A 20,709-nucleotide genomic window follows, 5' to 3' on the forward strand; every position below is an offset into this window, starting at 1 on the left:
CGTAGGCACATAGGCCAAACATCATTCTCCCTCGTGAATGAGCGAACAGATTAAAATCAGGCCTCTAGTTCTTCATTAATGGCCCACCAGGCATGGACATGTGACCTCAAACTGCGTAGCCTTGGGGGCAGTCAGTGGCTGTATAGCAAACCACTTGCACAATAGCTATGTGCCCGTAAAATGGTGGTTCCATGCTGCCCAGCTGCAGGAGTTCAACTCATATTGAATAATACCCATGGGCCCTATAAGCACAAAACTTTCAGTAGGGTGAAAAAGCCTCCACATGTCTAATAATTGCAAGTGTCTCACATATGTAAGATCACCAAATTTTTGGGGTAAACCTTTACCTTTAGATGGGAATTGTTTGTCCAGTTGGGTGGAAGAAATGAAAGTTAAATTTCCATAGATAACTAATGTGACCCAGCACCACCACGGGTACAAACAGCTTGGCTTCTGACTTCATATATGGGAACACCATTTCAACTTTAACGGCAAGTGTGCACACTTATCCTAACCAGTAACTGAAAACGTAACATTGTGATTCAACTTATAGCTGGAGTACGGATTTAATATATTTTGCCAAAAGATCACAGTAATGATCTGAGTGATTGTTACCAGGCTGTAGTAAAGTGTTTACATACAAATTTGATATGAAATGTATTAATAGTATGTATTGTTATTGTGATTATATTATTTTATTTACTTAATTTTAGGTGGCCGCCTAATTAATTTATATTATTATACAAATATGTCATTAATTAATATTTTATTTTAAGTTTATTTAGTGGCAGGTATTCAATGCGGCCGGCGAGGGGGTTAAACCGCGCCGGCCGCTCGCCCTATTAAACGTTCTGGGGAAATTTTCGCCATCACAGGACGGCGAGAATTCCCCAAAACAGCGACACCCTAATGCAGAAAACTCACTGTTTTTAGCCGTGAGTCTCACTGCTTCTGGAGCCGCATACGCCAATGAGGGGGGGTGCGTTGAATACGAACAGGGTGAGTGGTGACAGCGAGCAGGAAGTCCTGCTCGCTGTCGCCGCTCACCCACAGCATTGAAGCCGAAGCAAATACTTTCCTCTTGCGTATATTTAATTATGTGACTTCAGCAGCAATCAGGTGTGTCTGCTGCACAAAAATACAGTAAAAATGTTCCTCTTCTGTGGGGTGTTTATTCCCTCCTATGTTCCAAGACATTATTCTACTATACCAGGAAATAAGATAAAATATAAAACATCCATAATGGGATGTACAGCATACAAAATCTAGCAACACAGGTGGGGATAGCGGGCAGGGAAACACATTGAGGGATAGCGGGCAGGGAAACACATTGAGGGATAGCGGGCAGGGAAACACATTGAGAAAAAAACAAAACAAACAATAACAAGGATAAAAAACTATTTTAACCGATTATTTTATCCGGTATCAAATAATTCCCACAGAAAGGAAACACAGTATAAGAGATCTCTGACAAAATATAAGAGAAAATAAAGACATTTCACATCATACTGTATATAAGAGATTTAATTTACCGTTTATACTCGAGTATAAGTCGACCCGAATATAAGCCGAGGCACCTAATTTTACAACAAAAAACCTGCGAAAACGTATTGACTCAAGTGGGACCCTCACTCGAGTATAAAGCAGCCCATACACGCTGCTATGAGAGCTGACCCGATGTGTGCTTTGAGGTGCGCGCTCCCGCGCACCTCATCGCACAGTACAAAAAGTATGTGCTTGCACATACTTTTTGTACCTAGTTCTCATCAAATCGCATCGCATTGCATGCACAACGTGTGCACATGCAATGCAATGCGATTTGATCCGTGCTAGTACAGCACGGAAAGCACGCCCACAAAGCAGCGTGTATGGGCTGCTTAAGCCGAGGGGGGCTTTTTTCAGCATAAAAACTGTTCTGAAAAAGTAGGCTTATACTCGAGTATATATGGTAGTTAACTACAAAAAGTGAGAGAGTAAGGCAGGGTATTCAATCCCCCGCAGCTATTTCTGACGGGGGGGGGGGATAGCGGTGTGCGCCTATTCAGTGCGGTCTTTCCCGACGGCATTGAACAGGCATCTCAGCAAACGAGCCCGACTTTAAAAGCAGTCGGGCTCGTTTTGAAAAGATTGACCGTGGATTGGCCAGCTCACGCACGGATCCCGAGGACCCACGGCCATTTCTCAATGCCACACCCCCTTTTCGGCACTTGACAGGCGGGACATTGAATCCTGCCTGCCTAGATGTAGTCGAGCGGGCCGAGGTCAACGGGTCTTAGGCCAACACCTGAATTAGGTCGACATGGCTAGTTTAGAAGGTCGACCCAAACATTAGGTCGACATGAGTTTACTGAGCTGACTTGTGCCAACATACCCTACCATCCACTATGGCATGGTGGGAGAATATAATAGTGTATCGTCCCTGAAGCATGGCAAGCACAGCGAGCCAATCGCGGTATCCATGTCGACATTCTGTATTAAAAAAACGACATTCGGTATAAAAAGTGAAAAATTAATGTCAACTGTCGACCTTCCGACCTTAGCCATGTCAACCTATTTCAGGTCTCAACCTAAGCCCTATACACTTTCAGTATGTCGACCTTCATTGAGTGGACCCTATAACCCAGTGGTAGCCAACCCTAGCCCTCGAGAGCTACCAACAGTTCACATTTTCCAGACAACCTAGCTGCTGCACAGCTGCAATCATTACTCACTGACACATTTTAAAAGATCCACAGATGGAGCTAATTAGCTCACTTGTGATTCTGTGAGGAGACCTGCAAAACATGCACTGTTGGTAGCTCTCGAGGACTAGGGTTGGCCACCCCAGCTATAACCCATAGCCCTCCTAGCCAGGTCACCCTATATAACTAGGGGTCGTGTAATCTGATGCTGCTTTCAGACCGCATAACTGGCTTTGACCCTGTATTTGAAAAAGTTTCCAAAAATGGGTCTGCCAGGTAAAACCCCTTTCACACCGCATCTCTTAAACGGTATAATACCGTTTAAGTGCTTTTTTTTTTTTACACTGGCAGACCCGTTTTTGGAAACTTTCCAAATACAGGGTCAAAGCCAGTGCGGTCTTCAGCATGACCCCGCCCCCCCCCCTAGGGTTAACATCCCTAGGGCTAACACACACACACCCCCAATGTGTTTAAGACCCCCCCCCCCCCCGTGCAGCTGGTATCTCCTGCATTGCGGATCCCATAAGCAGCAGGAGCCGGGATCCGCAACGCAGGAGGTACCGCCCCGCACGGGGGGTTTCTTGAACACATTGGGGGGTGGGTGTGGGGGGGTGGCGTTAGCCCTACGAGTGGGGGGTGTTAAGTGTAAATGCTGCCACACAGCGCAGGGTCCATTTGGGGAATGTGAAATGAGCGGCGGGGTCCCTACGGAGACCCCGCCGCTCATTTCACATTCCCCAAAGGGACCCTGCTCTGTGTGGCAGCGGGGGCCACCTGCAGCCCCGGAACGGACCGAGATGCCAGGGGACCCCCTGGTACTTTGGTAGTGTGGGGTCATAAATACCATTTCAGACCGCAAAAAAACACGGGTCTGAAACAGGTAGGACTCGTTTCCAAAAACTGTTTTTTTTTTGGAAACGGTAAAATCACTCTGCACCTTTCAGACCGCACAGATTACGGTGCCGTATTATATATATATATATATAAACATAGATCAAAACACATGTAAATATTATTATGTTCAGATACAGCGGAAATACTGATCCAGCTGCATTAGAGTCCGTGTAGGTAGATAGATTACTACAAGAAGGCCTGATGCAATATAAATCAGTCACTATCAGCCAATCATTTTCAGCTCCAGCTTCTAAGTAAAAACATTCCTGGGCATCCATTACCCAGACATATGACAATTCATTGTACAGTATAAATAGAAACTGTGTGGATAGAGAAGAGCAGTTTTTATAATGTGTATAATGAGCTGTGCACACAGTGGGGAGAAATCTTTCCTGGCCTTGGGTAATTCTGCAGAATAGTCCTGACAGGGGAAAGGTTTATTCCCCTTCCATACCCGCTCCCATCATGCGCCTAGCATACCAGCTCCCATATCATCTCACACCTTGCTTCAGGCACACCACGCTTCAGGCATACAGTACCACCTCACACCACGCTTTAGGCACACCACCTCACACCATGCTTCAGGCACACCGCCTCACACCACGCATCAGGCACACCGCCTCACATAACGCTTCAGGCACACCGCCTCACACCACGCATCAGGCACACCGCCTCACACCACGCTTCAGGCACACCGCCTCACACCACGCTTCAGGCACACCACCTCACACCACGCTTCAGGCACACCACCTCACACCATGCTTCAGGCACACCGCCTCAAACCACGCATCAGGCACACCGCCTCACACCACGCTTCAGGCACACCGCCTCACACCACGCTTCAGGCACACCACCTCACACCACGCTTCAGGCACACCACCTCACACCATGCTTCAGGCACACCCACTCACACCATGGGGGTTATTCTGGTTGATGGTCGAATTCGCAGCCTTGCGAGTCCACCAAACCCCGCCTGGCGAATGAAAGCCCAACCGCCGCCCCCTAGAATGGATGTTTTGCATAAACATCCATTCGCATGCCTCGGGTAACCACCCACATCTTTCGATGGTCGCCGACCATCGAATGATGTGGTGAGTGCACGCATATATGATACCCCTTTCACACCAGAAATGCAGAGACAAACCCGGGAATTAAATTCCAGGGACAAGCAGGGACATTCCGGGTTGGGACCCATTCACACATGCTTTTGAAGCAGGGACAACCCGGGTCGGCACCTTTCACGCTGAACCCGGGATGAACCAGCATTTCTATGAGAATAGCATTGAAAATGGCATTTTTTAGGCTCACATTAGATTATTGATTATTAATAATTAAGACACAAAACATTTGTAGTGTTTCAGCCTTTGTTTACTTGTATAAAACAAATTAAAAGGCTTATGAAAGCATCTTCCCCTCTAATGATTAATAGCTCTCTCACCTCCTCATTGCAGGCTTTCAGGGGTTAAAATGAACTTCTAGGGTCTGTGGTGCCACAGAACATGTACAGTGTCTCCCTGCACACGGTATGCTGTCTCTGGGCGTGTCTGTGAGTGTCCACCACAACAGGAAGTTGCCCTGCTAGCAAATCAGCACTAGCAGAGGCAACACGGGAAGCAGGGACATGTCCCTGCACCTTTCACACCAGCCAGTAACCCTGGAAGGACCCGGGAGCAACCCTGCTACCTAGCAGGGTTGAATTGCCGGCAAATTAACCCGGGAATTTGTCCCTGGAACCTTTCAAACCAGAGCTAGTCCCGGGTTGTTCCCGGACCCAACCCGGGAATTTAGGCTGGTGTGAAAGGAGTATGAGTGACTTTTAAGTCACTTACATATGCGTGCACACTGGCACGGATATGGGCGGGCAGCTGACATCCGGTGATGTCAGCTGCCAGCCCCCCCCCCCGCACCCGTGTCACTGCCTCATTACCATGAGAATGCCGAGCGCTCTCATGGGAACGCCCCCATGGAACGCTGGGCATTCCCATATGGTAATGGGGCAGCCCAGCGCCCCCCGCACGCCGTCATGGGTGCGTGCATCCGGCGAACCAAAAGTTTGGGGTGGGTGCACGCACCTTACATCTGCACATGCGCAGAAAAGCGCCAGCGCATGCGCGCACCATCGGTTCTATGTGCGAATGCACAGAGAACCAAATGGATAAGAATAACCCCCATGTATCAGGCACACCACCTCTCACCACGTATCCGGCACACCACCTCTCACCACGTATCCGGCACACCACCTCTCACCACGTATCCGGCACACCACCTCTCACCATGCTTCAAGCACACCGCCTCACACCATGCATCAGGCACACCGCCTCACACCATGCATCGGGCACACCGCCTCACACCATGCATCGGGCACACCGCCTCACACCATGCTTCGGGCACACCGCCTCACACCATGCTTCGGGCACACCGCCTCACACCATGCTTCGGGCACACCGCCTCACACCATGCTTCGGGCACACCGCCTCACACCATGCATCAGGCACACCGCCTCACACCACGCTTCAGACACACCGCCTCACACCACGCATCAGGTGTGCCTCACACCACGCTTCAGGCACACCGCCTCACACCACGCTTCGGGCACACCGCCTCACACCACGCTTCGGGCACACCACCTCACACCACGCTTCGGGCACACCACCTCACACCACGCATCAGGCACACCACCTCACACCATGCTTCAGGCACACCACCTCACACCATGCATCAGGCACACCACCTGACACCACGCATCAGGCACACCACCTCACACCATGCTTCAGGCACACCACCTCACACCATGCTTCGGGCACACCACCTCACACCATGCATCCGGCACACCACCTCACACCACGCTTCAGGCACACCACCTCACACCACACATCAGGCACACCACCTCACACCACGCATCAGGCACACCACCTCACACCACGCTTCAGGCACACCACCTCACACCATGCATCAGGCACACCACCTCACACCACGCATCAGGCACACCACCTCACACCATGCTTCAGGCACACCACCTCACACCACGCATCAGGCACACCACCTCACACCACGCATCAGGCACACCACCTCACACCACGCATCAGGCACACCACCTCACACCACGCATCAGGCACACCACCTCACACCACGCATCAGGCACACCACCTCACACCACGCATCAGGCACACCACCTCACACCACGCATCAGGCACACCACCTCACACCATGCTTCGGGCACACCACCTCACACCATTAGTTATTTCTTTTCTGCTTCTCATATAGTGTGTGCCAGATGAGTTACGTCGGTCCTCCTTCTTCTTGCACTGGTTCATGGCAAGTTGAGTACTCGGAATCATCGCGCTGCTTCTTATTTTTTTCCCCTATAAAATCATCGCGCTGCTTCTTATTTTTTTCCCCTATAAAAAAAAATATTTTTTTTAACAATTAGCATTTACTCAGGGGGATGCAAAATTGGACTGATCCTAATTTACTTTTAAATTCATTAATCTTTATTTTAATTTCCATTTCATACAAAAGACAATTACTTTTTACAAACATAACACACTTAAGACAATACAATACAATTACAGGTCACCGTTTTATATAATGTTCACTCTTGTACTTTAAATCAGTTCTAATTCGACTATGTGGTATCGTGTCCGTTTCAGACCAGTGCAATCGGCCCGAGTCCATTCCAACACTTGCAAAATGATATATACTTAAAATTTATAATGATATTATTAATATATTTACAAATTACATCCACTAATACACGTCTATGTCATAGTTCAAACTTCCTATTATTATTATATGTGTTTTTTTTTGTGAAAAAGAGACACAATTTTTTTTTTTTTTTTCCTCCCCCCCTCCCCTTTTTTGAATTCAATCCAAATATTAAGGTGTCTTATTTAGTGTTACATAATGTGTTTATATCTTAGAGTGTGTATATATTTATATTAATTTTGTTATACTTTATTCGCTCTTTGTGACATTTTTAATTGTCCATATCAACTAATTGTGTTTATGTATATTAGTGCTCTGTGTTCCTCATCATAACCATTTCAATACTTAAGACCTATAACATATCATTTTCCATTGTTTTTATATATCCGCCCGACTGCACTGGTCCGGGCCTAGATCTTCTTCTATTTCACTTGTTCTATACACCCCCCCTCCCCCCCTCCCCTTTTGGAATTCAATGCAATTATTAAGGTGTCTTATTTAGTGTTACATAATGTGTTTATATCTTAGTATTGATTTTGTTATACTTTATTCGCTCTTTGTGACGTTTTTAATTGTCCATATCAACTAATTGTGTTTATGTGTATTAGTGCTCTGTGTTCCTCATCATAACCATTTCAATACTTAAGACCTATCACATATCATTTTCCATTGTTTTTATATATCCGCCCGACTGGATCCTAATTTACTTTGAAGCAAACTAGAATGTACATTTTCTGGCACAGTTATATGACAGTAACACATCAAAATCATCCTAGACAACTAGCCAGTTACAAACAAGCATGTTATCTGCTGAGAAATGGCGGGGGATGGGGAAGAAGCAATGAGGGAAGATCTACTGCTGGTAGTTGGAAAGAGACAAAGGGGTACATTTACCCTTTCACCCCCTCCCCCTACAGCCTTAGGTGTGCTGGGGAGATGGTCTGTTGAGCTCTCCTGCTGCTGCCTGTGAGCAGCCTGATCAAGATGGCGCCGCTGATGGCTGCCTAGGAACTGCGCCACTCACCCATATGTACCCCCATCTCATACACTGCATAGCAACCTATAATAGTACTGTCTTAGCTTAACTGTTGCCTGGCTGCTGCAGTGACCAGTGGCACCGCTGATGGCTGCCTAGGCGCTGTGCAGCTCGGCGGGTATGTGTTCCCTGTGTGATAACTGTACTGTCTCTGCTTGTAACGACCAGTGACGCCACTGATGGCTGCCTAGGTGCTGTGCTGCCCAGCAAATATATGTTCCCTGCATCTATAACCCCCAGGGTACATCTAGCGTATACCTGTTTTGTATATCTGTTCTGTCAATGTTGAACTGTTATCTATCTAGCACAGCAATCCAAATCTAATTCCTAGTATACGCAAGTATACCTGGCCAATAAAGCGGATACTGATACCTAGCCGAAATTGGCCTGCCTGAACGACCCATAGGTACGCACATCATCGTTCGTAGCATACCGTTATATCGTTCAGAAGGGTCCAAATGAACGATGTTGGTCAAGAACATCGTAGAGTGTATATTGCACCTTTAGTTGTGAATGATACCATTTGAGAATTTGAGATAAAGCTCAACGCAAGAATGTGAATTCATCATAAAGAATATTATATAGGATCAGCATTTAGCTGAACCGCTGATATCGGTTAGCATCAAAAACCTTAGATCTATCTCAAATATGCAAAAAAAAAAAAAAAGGGGGGCACAAATTTTGGGTGGAATACCCCACCAGTGGCGTAGCTACCGTGCGGCAGACCCCGCGGTAGCTTGGAGCACCAGCGGGGTCTGTGGTGGGCGCCGGCACCGTAATGACCGGTCAAGCACTGCATAGATTTTTTAGTACTTGTGTACTAGCATGGCGCCCATCGCATCGCAGACCATATCGCATGCGATGCGACGTGATATCGTCCGATGTTCTACAATGCCATACAATGCGATTATAAATTGTATAAGCACCCTAATGGGTGATTACAATGCTTAAATGCACCCCCACCCCACCCCCCAAGCAAGGATAAACGTGAACCCAAAGCGTGGCGAGCGCAGCAAGCCCGCGAGGGGTGGCGGTACGCGTCCTACGACCTTTTCATACCCCCACTATGCACGTCGGCGTGGAGTTGATTTTATAAAGTGTGGCGAGCGCAGCGAGCCCGAAGCGTGGTGAGCCCCATGAGGGGACGCGGATACCTTCACAGGTATACGTGTCCCCTCGCGGGCTTCACAGGTATCCGCGTGCGCTTGCCACGCTTCGGGCTCGGTGGCTCGCCACACTTTATAAAATCAACTCCACGCCGACGTGGATAGTGGGGGTATGAAAAGGTCGTAGGACGCGTACCGCCACCCCTCGCGGGCTTGCTGCGCTCGCCACGCTTTGGGTTCACCTTTATACTTGGGGGGTGGCGTGGGGGTGCATTTAACCATCGTAAGCACCCATTAGGGTGCTTATACAATTTAATATCGTATACGGGTCAAAATCGCATTGCATCGCATTCCATCGGGTGTATGGCATGCGATAAAAAATCGGGCGACTGATTATCGTGGGCGCCGAGCTAGTACACAAGTACCGATTTTTGTTTTATAGAGCCCAGAGCTCCGACTCCTCACACACCAATCTGACCGCGCACAGCAGGAAGTGCTAGCAAGACAGGGTGTCTGAGCTCCTGCAGTGCAGCCTGCTAGCGCTTGCTGTTCGTGGTCAGGTCCACCGCTGGATCCCACCTCTCCTGAGAGCCGAGAAGCTGTAACTTTTTTGGCTTGGGGGAGCAAGTGTTATAGTTACGCCACTGTACCCCACCCTGGCATAGGGGCGCTTAAATAACAACTACACACATACAGGGGTGGTTTTAATCTTTATTATTTCTGTACTCTTTTTCTTACTATTCTTTAATTGTTTTAATTATATTTCGCTTGATCAGCCCTACTATAAGGACACTTTCCTAAAAATAAAACGAAAGCATAGGGTTTAAACACCCAATATTTACGAATAAATGAAACTCAAGGATATATTTTAAATAAATTACGTCAATAACGCTTTACATTTGATGACTAGTGTATACACTTAAAATGCATCCTTAATATGTTCAAAATAAGTACTAATACGTATAATTCATTTATATACAATGCCTTTATTGTAAAATCCTCAGACTTACAGTATAATTGTATTCATTACTCAATGTAAAGAGATGGTAAAATTGAAAATGTTTGCATTAACCATTGATGTTAAATGACATTTCATACTGTTGTATTTATCCTGTGTAAAAAAATAACATTTTGAAAAAAATAAATAAAAGCTTTACATTTGAAATACAAAAAAAAAAAATTCCCTGTGGAGGGACGAGTGCGTCCGCAAAAAGTGGGTTTCTTTTTTTCTTCGTGATTTTGATGCAATATTGAAAGAATCTACAATGCCCATAGGGCTGATTTTTGTTAAATATTTGGTACTTATGTAATATCTGGGCTCCTGGTTTTCTTATGAGACTGTGTCCCCTCGCGGGGCTCGCTGCGCTCGCCACGCTTCGGGCATGGTGGCTCGCTGCGCTCGCCACACTATATAAAATCAACTCCATGCGTAGTTGGATAGTAGGGGTATGAAAAAATGGGGTGCATTTAACATGGGAGCCCAGATAATACATAAGTACCGTATATTTTATTTATGTATTTGTTTGCTATCTCTTAGCGCCCTCTGAACCCTTCTTTGTCATTTCTAAAACATTTGGTCCATTTTACAGGGGATCCCTCAGAGGTGAAAAGCCCAGTCTCCGTCTGTGCTGCAGCGACCCCCACCGCTTCTACCCATACTTGGCTGAGGGCACCGGAGCATTACTGAACTGATTGGGAGGAGTGCCGGACCACCCACCATCAACTATATATATATATATATATAAATTTTTTTTTTTTTTTTAAAAGCCTTATTTCATCCTTTAGGAAGCAGTTTATTATAAAGTTACCTGTAGTTGCCTGTAGCGCAATGTGTTAGTGTGTATATACAGTACTGTATACAGAATAAAGTGACACACTTCCTGTTCTCTGGTATCAGGAGGAAACCTCTTGTGATGCCACATTCCCCCTGGTCTCTCTTTCCAACCAAACTGTTCATCAATTAATTTGGTTTGATGTACGGGTTGTATAGGGATGTAGTTAATAGGATAATGATGTCAAGATCCCGACTGCCGACATTGCAACAAGCTGGAATCTTGACGTATAGGATCTATTCTCCCTTGTGGGGGTCCACGACCCCCATAGAGGGGGAACAGAACCTTGTGGAGTCCAAAGCAAACCGCTGAGTGTGCCTGCAAGGGGCCTACTTGCGCTCTGCTTCCCTAAGAAATTATATATATATATATATAAACACACAGCAACCTGGATTTTTTCCCTTATTCAGATCTGATTGCAGTAAAAATTTGTTCTCAAAATGGGCAAAACCATGTGCACTGCAGGTGGGGCAGATGTAACAAATTTGGGTGGGGTGCGTTGAAACTGAAATCTAAATTTCAGCGTAAAGATAATGCAGCCAAAATTTACCCTGCACAGAAACAAAATAACTCACACAAATGTAATTCTCTCAGCACAAGTTACATTTGCCCCCCCCCCCCTGCAGTGCACATGGTTTTGCCCATTTTGAGAAGAAATTTGTACTGCGATCAGATCTGAATAAGGGCCAATGTCGTAATTTCTTTACACGAGAAAAACATTCGCTGCATCCTAATTCTGTTATCAATAAATGATAATGAAGGTCTTGAAACACCCACAGAATGAAATAGCAGAATCAAATTACGATGTGAGACTTACATAGCTTCTGTTTAATCGAGATTATTAATAATATTGTTGGTAGCAGTAGGATACATAAAAACACCACAATAATCCGCAAACCACTTCTTTTACATATTGAATCTGATTTTGATGTTCCTGATTTTTCAACACCTAATGTGGCGCACCTGCAAAACAGAATTCGCATGTAGATTTTATTACAGATGAGTATTTCCACGTACAGATAAGGTGAATTACATCCAAATTAATAAAAGACATTTACATTATTTCTAACTAGCTGACCCACCCGGCGTTGCTCGGGAAAACCTTCATGTTAGAATGTGTTTGCATTGATGCTCAATAGCAGCAGTGAAATCAGGGGTGTTGTGGTTTCAAACACACCGCTCCTGACATGATAGCTTGTGTGTGTTGATGTATTCCACATCCACTCCTAAGATTTAGCACCTAGGATGCATTTATTTTTTTGTGTCTTCTGTGTGTGTTGTTATGTTTTTGGGTGTGTGTGTTATAGTAAATGTGGGTGTGTTATACTATGAGTGGTGTGTTATGTGTATCTGTCCAATGTGTAAGTGTGTGAGGTGCGCTACGTATATATGTGTGTGTAGTGTGCATCTGTGCAATGTTTAAGTGTGTGTTTGTTGTACTGTTTTTGGGTGTGTGTTGTACTGCATGTGGTGTGATGTATATATGTGTGTGTGTGGTTGTATTTATCTCTCCAATGTGTAAGGCTGTGTACACAAGGGGGCGATTTTGTCTAATATCGTGGGAAATATGGTCATTGCCCGTGATGGGAGTGTGCGCCGGGTGCGCGCTCCCGTTTTCTCCCCCGTAGTGATCGCTGATCGCCGGAACATGCTCCTGCGACCAGCTGATTACCACTGCTGGGCTCCCCCGGCAGTTTCTTTTTCATCAGCGACCATCTCTGGTCGCTGATGCAAACGGGACACTGAGCGATATATCGCTCATCGCGAGCGATATATCACTCAGCGATATATCCCCCCATGTGTACGGCTCTGCAATGCGACAGACACACACACACTCTTCAACTTATTATATAGATTTATTTTGTAAAATTTGGCAATTTAGGCAATATTGCTCAGTACTGAGAGTGGACTGATGAAATCAGGCTAAGAAGCCATTCAGGTACTAGGACCGGATCGTGTAGGCAGTTTAAAAATAAATTAGATTTAAATCCTGGGGATTGGCCAAACTACCCGGGAATCGCTTAGGTCTTCAAAGAACCAGTCTGGGACCACAGTCTTGGGTCGGCGCCCTTATGGTGCCCATACACGGTCCGTTAAACGGATCCGTTTGGGTCTTAATTAGCATGCATCGTATCGGATCGCATGCCTAGTGCATGCAATGCGATCCGATACGATGTTTAGCTAGTACAAAAAGTATGTGCAGCACATACTTTTTGTACCGTACTATGTGATGCGCGGGAGCGCGCATCGCATAGTACAAAACGGACGGTCCGGGAACGGACCGTCTATGGGTACCTTAAGATTGACCATGCTTTTGATTTGAGTTCTTGGTAGCCAACCCGAGTTAAGTCTGAATGGTGTAATACAGGATTTCCCTCCAAGGGGAAGCTCCTGATTGGCCGTTCAGGGCTGTCTGGAGGTGGGCCCAGTGACCTCCTATAATAACAAACAAATAGTGTATACAAGGGGTGAAAGAGTACCTGCTGGCTTGAAAAGAGGTGCCCGGTCCATGCTGCAGTGTGTAGAAGCAGCTGGCATACACTAGCTACAGAAACACTGCCCGTTCTTGCTAGGTCTGGTGGATGGAGAAAGGGTGTCTGACTGTGTGAGTGTGACATGAGAGTAGCCCGGCAGCCCTATCTTGTACAATGCCAGGGCCAACCCAGCTTATGTCTGAAAGGGGAAGACCCAGGAATTTCCCAGGTCTCATGTGTAGTGTAGAAGGAGTACAGCCTGCAAAACCCAGGTTTTTGCTGAGGTGAAACACCCGGTCCGAGAAGGAAAATTTCCAGATTGTGTGTCTGAAAGGGCATGAACTTGTAAAGTACCGCCATCCATTCCCTACAGATGCCAAGTCAGCCAAGGTTTATTTCGTTAACCAGTATATAATGCAATAACTGTGAAGCAGGCTAATCCATAACTGCTTTGGTGGAGAGAGTAGGCTTGTGACCTTGTGCAATAGCACCATCTAGTGGCCAGATGCAGAAATTACTTTTAGTTCTTCAAGTCAAATTTGTAAAGGTATCGATATACAAGATCTACCCAGCTAAGATTAAAAGGCATATTTAGAAAGAAAGACTGTATTCTTTGGTACATTTCAGGGAAAGAGGAATTATTCAAAGGAAAGTCTGCATAATGGGTCCTAGCACCTCTTCAGAATCTACACTGAAAATAAGGGTACAATTTGTTGAAAATGCAGTATAACTTAACTACTGGAATAATCAGAGTATTCAGTCCTTTTTAAAATTAGCAGATTTGTAAAAGATGCTATTACTTATACTCAGCTGATTCCCCTTATATATAGGACGTGTGGTTATTAAATAACAAGACTGACACTATAGTTTAATTATATTGAGTACATTTTAACTGCGTTCCCGGTTTATGTTCTTCCCTTTTGTATCCAACACACCGCTGCATTCTTATTTTCTGTTGGTCAAAGACGTACTGTAGCTCATTGTCGGTCAGCTGTCTCAACAGCCAAGACGTTTTTCTTCTTTACCTTAGTAACTGACATTAAACAGGTTCCTTGAGCACAGATTTTAGTTTAGGGAAAAAAAAAAAAGACGTTGCATGGTTCTAGGTTCGGTGAGCATGGAGGTTATACTAGCACTGCAATATGTTTCTTGGTCAAGAAACAGCTTCACAGAATGCTGTGTGGGCTGATACGTTGTCCTGAGGGAGAATGAAACCGATTTTCCTAAACTCTGGCCTCTTTCTTCCAATTCTAGAACATCTCTGTAGTAATGCTAAATCCTGTTACACAGTCTTCCATAATAATACCCTTTATATAATAGAAAACAATTAACGTGGCTTTGAATTGGGATTTGCTTTGACGTCTCTGGATCCTACTAGAAGATCCATGTTTCATCTTTCTTCTCTGCAGTAAGTAGCCATTGGAACATGTTCTCAAACCTTTGTCATGTTGAGAGAATCCAGGTGGGTGTTTTTTCAAGCAGTACTCAGGGCCGGCGCCAGCACTAGGCAGATGTAGGCATTTGCCTGGGGCGCTGGCCACTGGAGGGCGACATTTGGGAGCAGCTCCCCCCCTACCCGCTTGGAGCCAGGTGAGTGGAGGGGGCCGTCACCAAGTCAGACCTCAGTTGGGGGTTGGTGCGGGACCAACCCCCAACTGAGGTCCAACTCGGCGGCCGCCCCCTCCAAAAGTCCAAAACCCAGATTTTCCTGGAAGCAGGGGTGCACTTAGGGTTGTGGAAAGCAAGGTATTGCTAGGGATTCCATGCTAGGCAAGGTAAAAAAATGGGACCTGGACAGCGGTGTGACTGTAAAGATACCAACATGCTGTCCAATGTATGTGGCTTTGAGAGAATAAAGACCACTCTAACCCTGAAAAACGCAAGAGAGACCGAGACAGATCACAGTGATGCTTTTATTCAAACTAACATACAGATGAAGCGCCTCCCTTCCTTGGCCAGGGATCGCCAAAATGTCCTCGCTGGCGTTTGCCGGCGCAGAGGCGCTCCATCTGACTGGGATGCGCGTGGTTTCAGGACGGTGCCGCTGCGGGTCCCTGCCCGTCTCCACTTCAGGGAGACGGGCAGGGATAGGGGGGACAGCAGGGCAGCGAGGGGCACCGGGGGAGGCAGCGGGGACCCGTAGACAGCTCCGTAGCCATGGGGCGCGCGTGCAAGAATGAGGCCGGCTCTGTAGTGCTCAGTTCACCTGACCTTTCGGTCCCTTTAAGGACCTTATTCATGGCAACTATTACCCTCAAAGTCTTCTGTTCATTTGAATAAAAGGCATCACTGTAACTGCTTAAAAATGGTGATTGCCCTGTTTGCTCTACAGAGTCTACATGTAACCACCTGATGGAGGGATCGGTCTACTCGCATCTGCAGGAGCGCCCCGGAATTTGGAGCTTCAAAGTTGTGAGTGCATTGGTTTCCCTAATATATATTCCAGATAAAAGTGGGGTACAGAATGATATCAACCACGGTTCTCTGAGGCACTATATAAACAATATGAATAGTAATCCTTTGCATTAAGGAGACTTAAATAGTGCTATTCAATTTACTTCAAGCTGCCCTTTGCATTAAGACCACTGTGTTCTCTATATTAAAATCAGATCAAGTTATTTAGCACATTGCAGTACGTTAAGCTGACCAATCACACTGATGTCTTTCCCACAACAATAAATATAATAATGCAATTATTACTATGTCTATGTGTGGGTTAGGTCTTACATTCTCGCAGCTTTGAAAAGGAAAATACATCACCAAAGTATTAACAGCTCAGGGAGGAGCAGAATCACCAGACACTCTGGGGGAAATTTACGAATATGAAAAACCTAGTTTTTCGTATTAGTATTTTTCCTACGACTGCATACGACTGTTTCAGTCGTATGCAAAGTCGTGTTCCGGAGGGGGATTTACAAAGCAGTCATATACGACTGCTTTGTAACCCTCCGATGTCTTAGTAATTCGTATTAGCTGGCCATATATACGGCCGCTAATACGAATTCCTACAGGCAGTCTGCACGGATCAGTCAGATCCTAGTCATTTTGTCCCCCGTATTTTGGGAACCAGCCCCGGACCTGGAGCCTGGGGCTGGTTGTTAAAAATCGGGGAACCCCTATTTTTCGGGTTCCATGATTTTTAATTACCGGCCCCGGCTCTTTCAGCCTGGTGCTGGTTACAGCTGAGGGGGGGACCCTACGCTGTTTTTTTTTATTTATTTTTCCATTTTTTTACACTGCAGCCTGCACGGATCTGACTGATCCCGTGCAGGCTTCTGCCAAATACGACAGGGAAAGGTGTATTTTCCCGTCGTATTTTCGTGGCTGTACACCAATTAGCAGCCGTATTATCAATACGGCTGCTTAGTAAATCAGGAACCACCATTATTTTGAATGGTGATTCCTGTCGTATCCTATCGATGGTGTAGACATTCGTATTTGTAAATTCAAATACGAATGTGCCATCTTTAGAAATACGAATTGCTGTATTTTCGGGATAGTAAATCCCGAAAATACAAATGTGTAAAAAAATAGGTGTATTTCGGCCTACAAATACACCTATTTTTTACGAATTCGTATTAGTAAATTTCCCCCGTAAGATTAAGCTGGCCATACATCTACAGATCGATTGTCAGATTGGGCTGGTTGGAACAAAAATCTGGTAGTACAGATGGGGCTTGGCCTATTTTTGCAGGGCTGGCATTTCTAATGCCAGCCCTGCCATTCCCGCCAGGGGGCGCGCGCGCACGAGACGCTCGCGCACCCCCTGGCAACGGAGCCTGCCCACTGTCCCCACCGCGGGGATGGGCAGGGACATGCAGCATCCCCGCCGAGAGACTGGGACGCGCGTGCATGTGAGACGCACGTGTGTCCCAGTACAATGTAGCCCCTGTCCAGCGGCGCTCGCCAGCGGGGAGGGTCTGGCGAGCCCCGGCCAAGGATGGCAGGGGCTACATCTGTATTTGAATGACAATTTTTGGCAGTCTTGCAGCATTTCAAAGCAGATGTAAACTGTCATTTGCTCTCATCCATTACCAGGTTTTTGTTCCAACCAGCCCAATCTGACAATCGATCTGTAGATGTATGGCCAGCTTTAGGTGGATTGATACGATATGGGAGTTGGGTCACAAATACACTTTTGCAGTGTAAGGACATTACTCTTACTATAACAGTAAAGAAAAACTTACTTTCTCCATGGAGAACATACTTTTGACATGCTGCTATTGCTGAAATGACCGGACGGACAGTCCTCACACACGGTGTTTGTCCTGCTGGTTCCTATTCAGAGAAGAAAGATTCATATCATGTTACGGCACTGTACAATTAATGTCAGTTCAAATTCATTATAGATAATTGCAGTGATTAATAAATAATAGTTGGCTAACAGGTTGAATCATTTGCTACATAATAATAATAAAAATAAATGATCTACTGTAAGTCTGAAATAGGTCTTCTTCTCTTACTCTCATATCTATGAACACAGCTGTACTTACTCTGACTCTGGTCATCTGCAGCAGAACCTTTGTTGTGATGTACAGTACACAGGAATTCTAATGCTTTACATAAAACATGGGGGCAAAGTGACGGCCTCCAACGTAACAAATTGAAAGCACCATCGTCTGTATTCAGAGTTTACTGCATTTTGCAGCCACACTGCCACCATCCACCCACTTGTGGTAGTATCCCCATCAATGTCAGTGTGGACTTGCAGCAGCCCTATCCTTGCTGCAAGAGATGCATCTGAAACCAGACTGATCACTGCATCCGCGCACCGGCGTACCGCCCACCAATCGCTTCTCGGCCTTTTGGCTAAGATCAAGTGTAGTATCTGTTCTTATCAGTTGGTATGGACTGGCCTCTGGCAGAGAATAGAGAAAGGTGGGACTGAGTAGCTGCTCTGATGGGCGGAGGGTGTGGGACCCCTCTGTTTTTTCCCGGGAGCGGTGAAAAGTCTCACTGAGTATCTTCACCTCTGCCTTTGGTAGGAGGTGTTGTTTCCGTAAATCCACTGGTAAGAGGGGGGGAGAAACACTGGGCCTAGTAGATTGACTCTCTTGACGGGGTTCGTAGCCCCCGAAGGATGAGTCAGCGAAAGGCTCAGTCTAGTATCCATTCCCAGGGAGCGGAGAAAAGCTGAGACCGAGTAGATTGGTCCAGGTTGGCTAACCACCAGCCTGGGCACAGCGAAAAGCTCAGCCTAGTATCTTAACCCTGGGAGCGGAGAAACACTGGGACTGAGTAGATTGCTCTTCCGAGGGGGGTGCAGCCCCTAAGGGAGTCTTTCGAAAAGCCCAGTGGAGTACCCATTCCCATGCCGGGGGCTGGAAAATGCCTGCTGGTGAGACAGAGAAAAGCTTGGTCGGACGCTGAAGGGTCGGCTGCCTGGAGCCCGAGGCTGCACTGTGCCCCCGGGGAAACTCGGTGGTGCCTGATTTGCACAGGTGATGTCCAGCACCATGCACTGAATGGCACACACACTGCGCACTTCCCTCTAGGTTAGGCTACACGTCCTTACCTCGTCCTTTTGGATGGGGTAGGACAATTTTTTACACCCCCACCCCGGCCTTTTGGCTAGGGCCTCTTTTATTTATTTCTTTGATTTGCACTTTTGAGCACTTCACGTTTTTCGTTAGTTTGTCACGTTTTTTTGATTTGGGTAGTGCGGCTGTCCCTAACGGGCCTTCCGTTCCCCAAACGTGGCTGGGACTCTTCACCTTTTGGGGAGTGTCCCGGTCCCCCTCGAGGGCAACCCCGAGCCGCAAGGCGGAGGGAAGCCTAAGCGGGTCTCTCCAAACCTTCGGGTGCGGAGGACCCACCGTCCAAAACCCTTCCGGGGGTGGTGGAAAAGCGGGACTCTCTGAGCTTCGGCGAAGAGGACCCACCGATCCCTTTTTTCCCTTCCTCGGCCTTATGGTTGAGGGGGGTTAGGGGAACCATGGGGCCTTTCTCCTTTGGGAGAGGGTCCAAACGTTCGTACGGCTGCCCCCTTTGCACGTGTTTAGGCACAGCACTGGTGGTGGTGGGAGCACACCTCGGGCTCCCTGAGTTTCTTCAAACTCATCAGTCTGCCCGCCCCATAAACGCTGGCGGCAAACTCATCCTGCGTGTGAATGTCCAGATACCTCACAGTTGTTGCCATTAGGCTGATAGGGAGAATGTGGCTGAGATGCGTAGCACGCTGAACCGCTTGCAGTTGAACAAAGTTGAGTATGCAGGCTCTATATTCTCCCCGTGCTTGCATGGGTTTCCTCCGGGTACTCCGGTTTCCTCCCACAATCCAAAAATATACTGGTAGGTCAATCGGCTTCCAACAAAATTAACCCTAGAATGTCTGTGTGTGCATGCACATGTTGTAGGGAATATAGATTGTAAGCTCCACTGGGGCAGGGACTGATGTGAATGTTCAACTATACTCTGTAAAGCGCTGCGGAATATGTGTGCGCTATATATATATATATATATATATATATATATATATATATATATATATATATATATATGCCAGTATCCGTAAACAAGAAGATGCTTGCATGAGGTTACCTGTATATTTAGATCACTCACATCCCTCCATCATACTTACAATGAGAAAGCTATACAGATGACTGTGCCAAGATCCACGTGCCATGCTGTAATTTGTCCAAGAGAGAACAGAAGTGAGATTTTGGGCACATATCACTCACTGGGGGAATTCCATCCCAAACAACTTGGAAGATCATTTCTTTAGTGACATCGTCACAAAGAAATATTTGAAGCCCCAGATCTATCCCTGACTTATAATATCGTTGTCACTGAACAGAGGGACGTTTTCCTTTTCACCACTATGAGAGGTTTGCAATAAGTATGTAAACTTTCATGCAATGCTCTCTCCCTCTTGTTGGTTATGGTATAAAACATCTACAGCACACGTGTCCAAACTGTGGCCCTCCACATCCCAGCATGCCTTGCCATAGTTTCAGCATTCCTTAATAGCAAATCTGTGTC

The 20,709-nt window shown here is 46.4% G+C and overlaps 1 protein-coding gene and 1 pseudogene across 2 annotated transcripts in view; one reads left to right on the forward strand and one right to left on the reverse strand.

Annotated features, from left to right (window-relative positions):
- Positions 1 to 6,504: 6,504 nt before the first annotated feature.
- TNFRSF14 (TNF receptor superfamily member 14) overlaps positions 6,505 to 20,709 on the reverse strand; it is a 45,159-nt gene continuing 30,954 nt past the window's right edge. For both annotated transcript variants that reach the window (XM_083163306.1, XM_083163305.1), the window contains 3 exons: positions 17,916 to 18,006; positions 12,072 to 12,217; positions 6,505 to 6,973 (listed from right to left, as the gene is read on the reverse strand). In XM_083163306.1, the coding sequence (XP_083019432.1) occupies positions 6,855 to 6,973; positions 12,072 to 12,217; positions 17,916 to 18,006 (356 nt within the window). In that variant the 3' untranslated portion in view covers positions 6,505 to 6,854. The remainder of the gene's footprint in view (positions 6,974 to 12,071; positions 12,218 to 17,915; positions 18,007 to 20,709) is intronic.
- LOC146044430 (U2 spliceosomal RNA) lies at positions 18,518 to 18,653 on the forward strand (annotated as a pseudogene).

This window comes from Crinia signifera, chromosome 19 (genome assembly GCF_055691185.1).
Source record: "Crinia signifera chromosome 19, ASM5569118v1, whole genome shotgun sequence".
Classification (NCBI taxonomy): domain Eukaryota; kingdom Metazoa; phylum Chordata; class Amphibia; order Anura; family Myobatrachidae; genus Crinia; species Crinia signifera.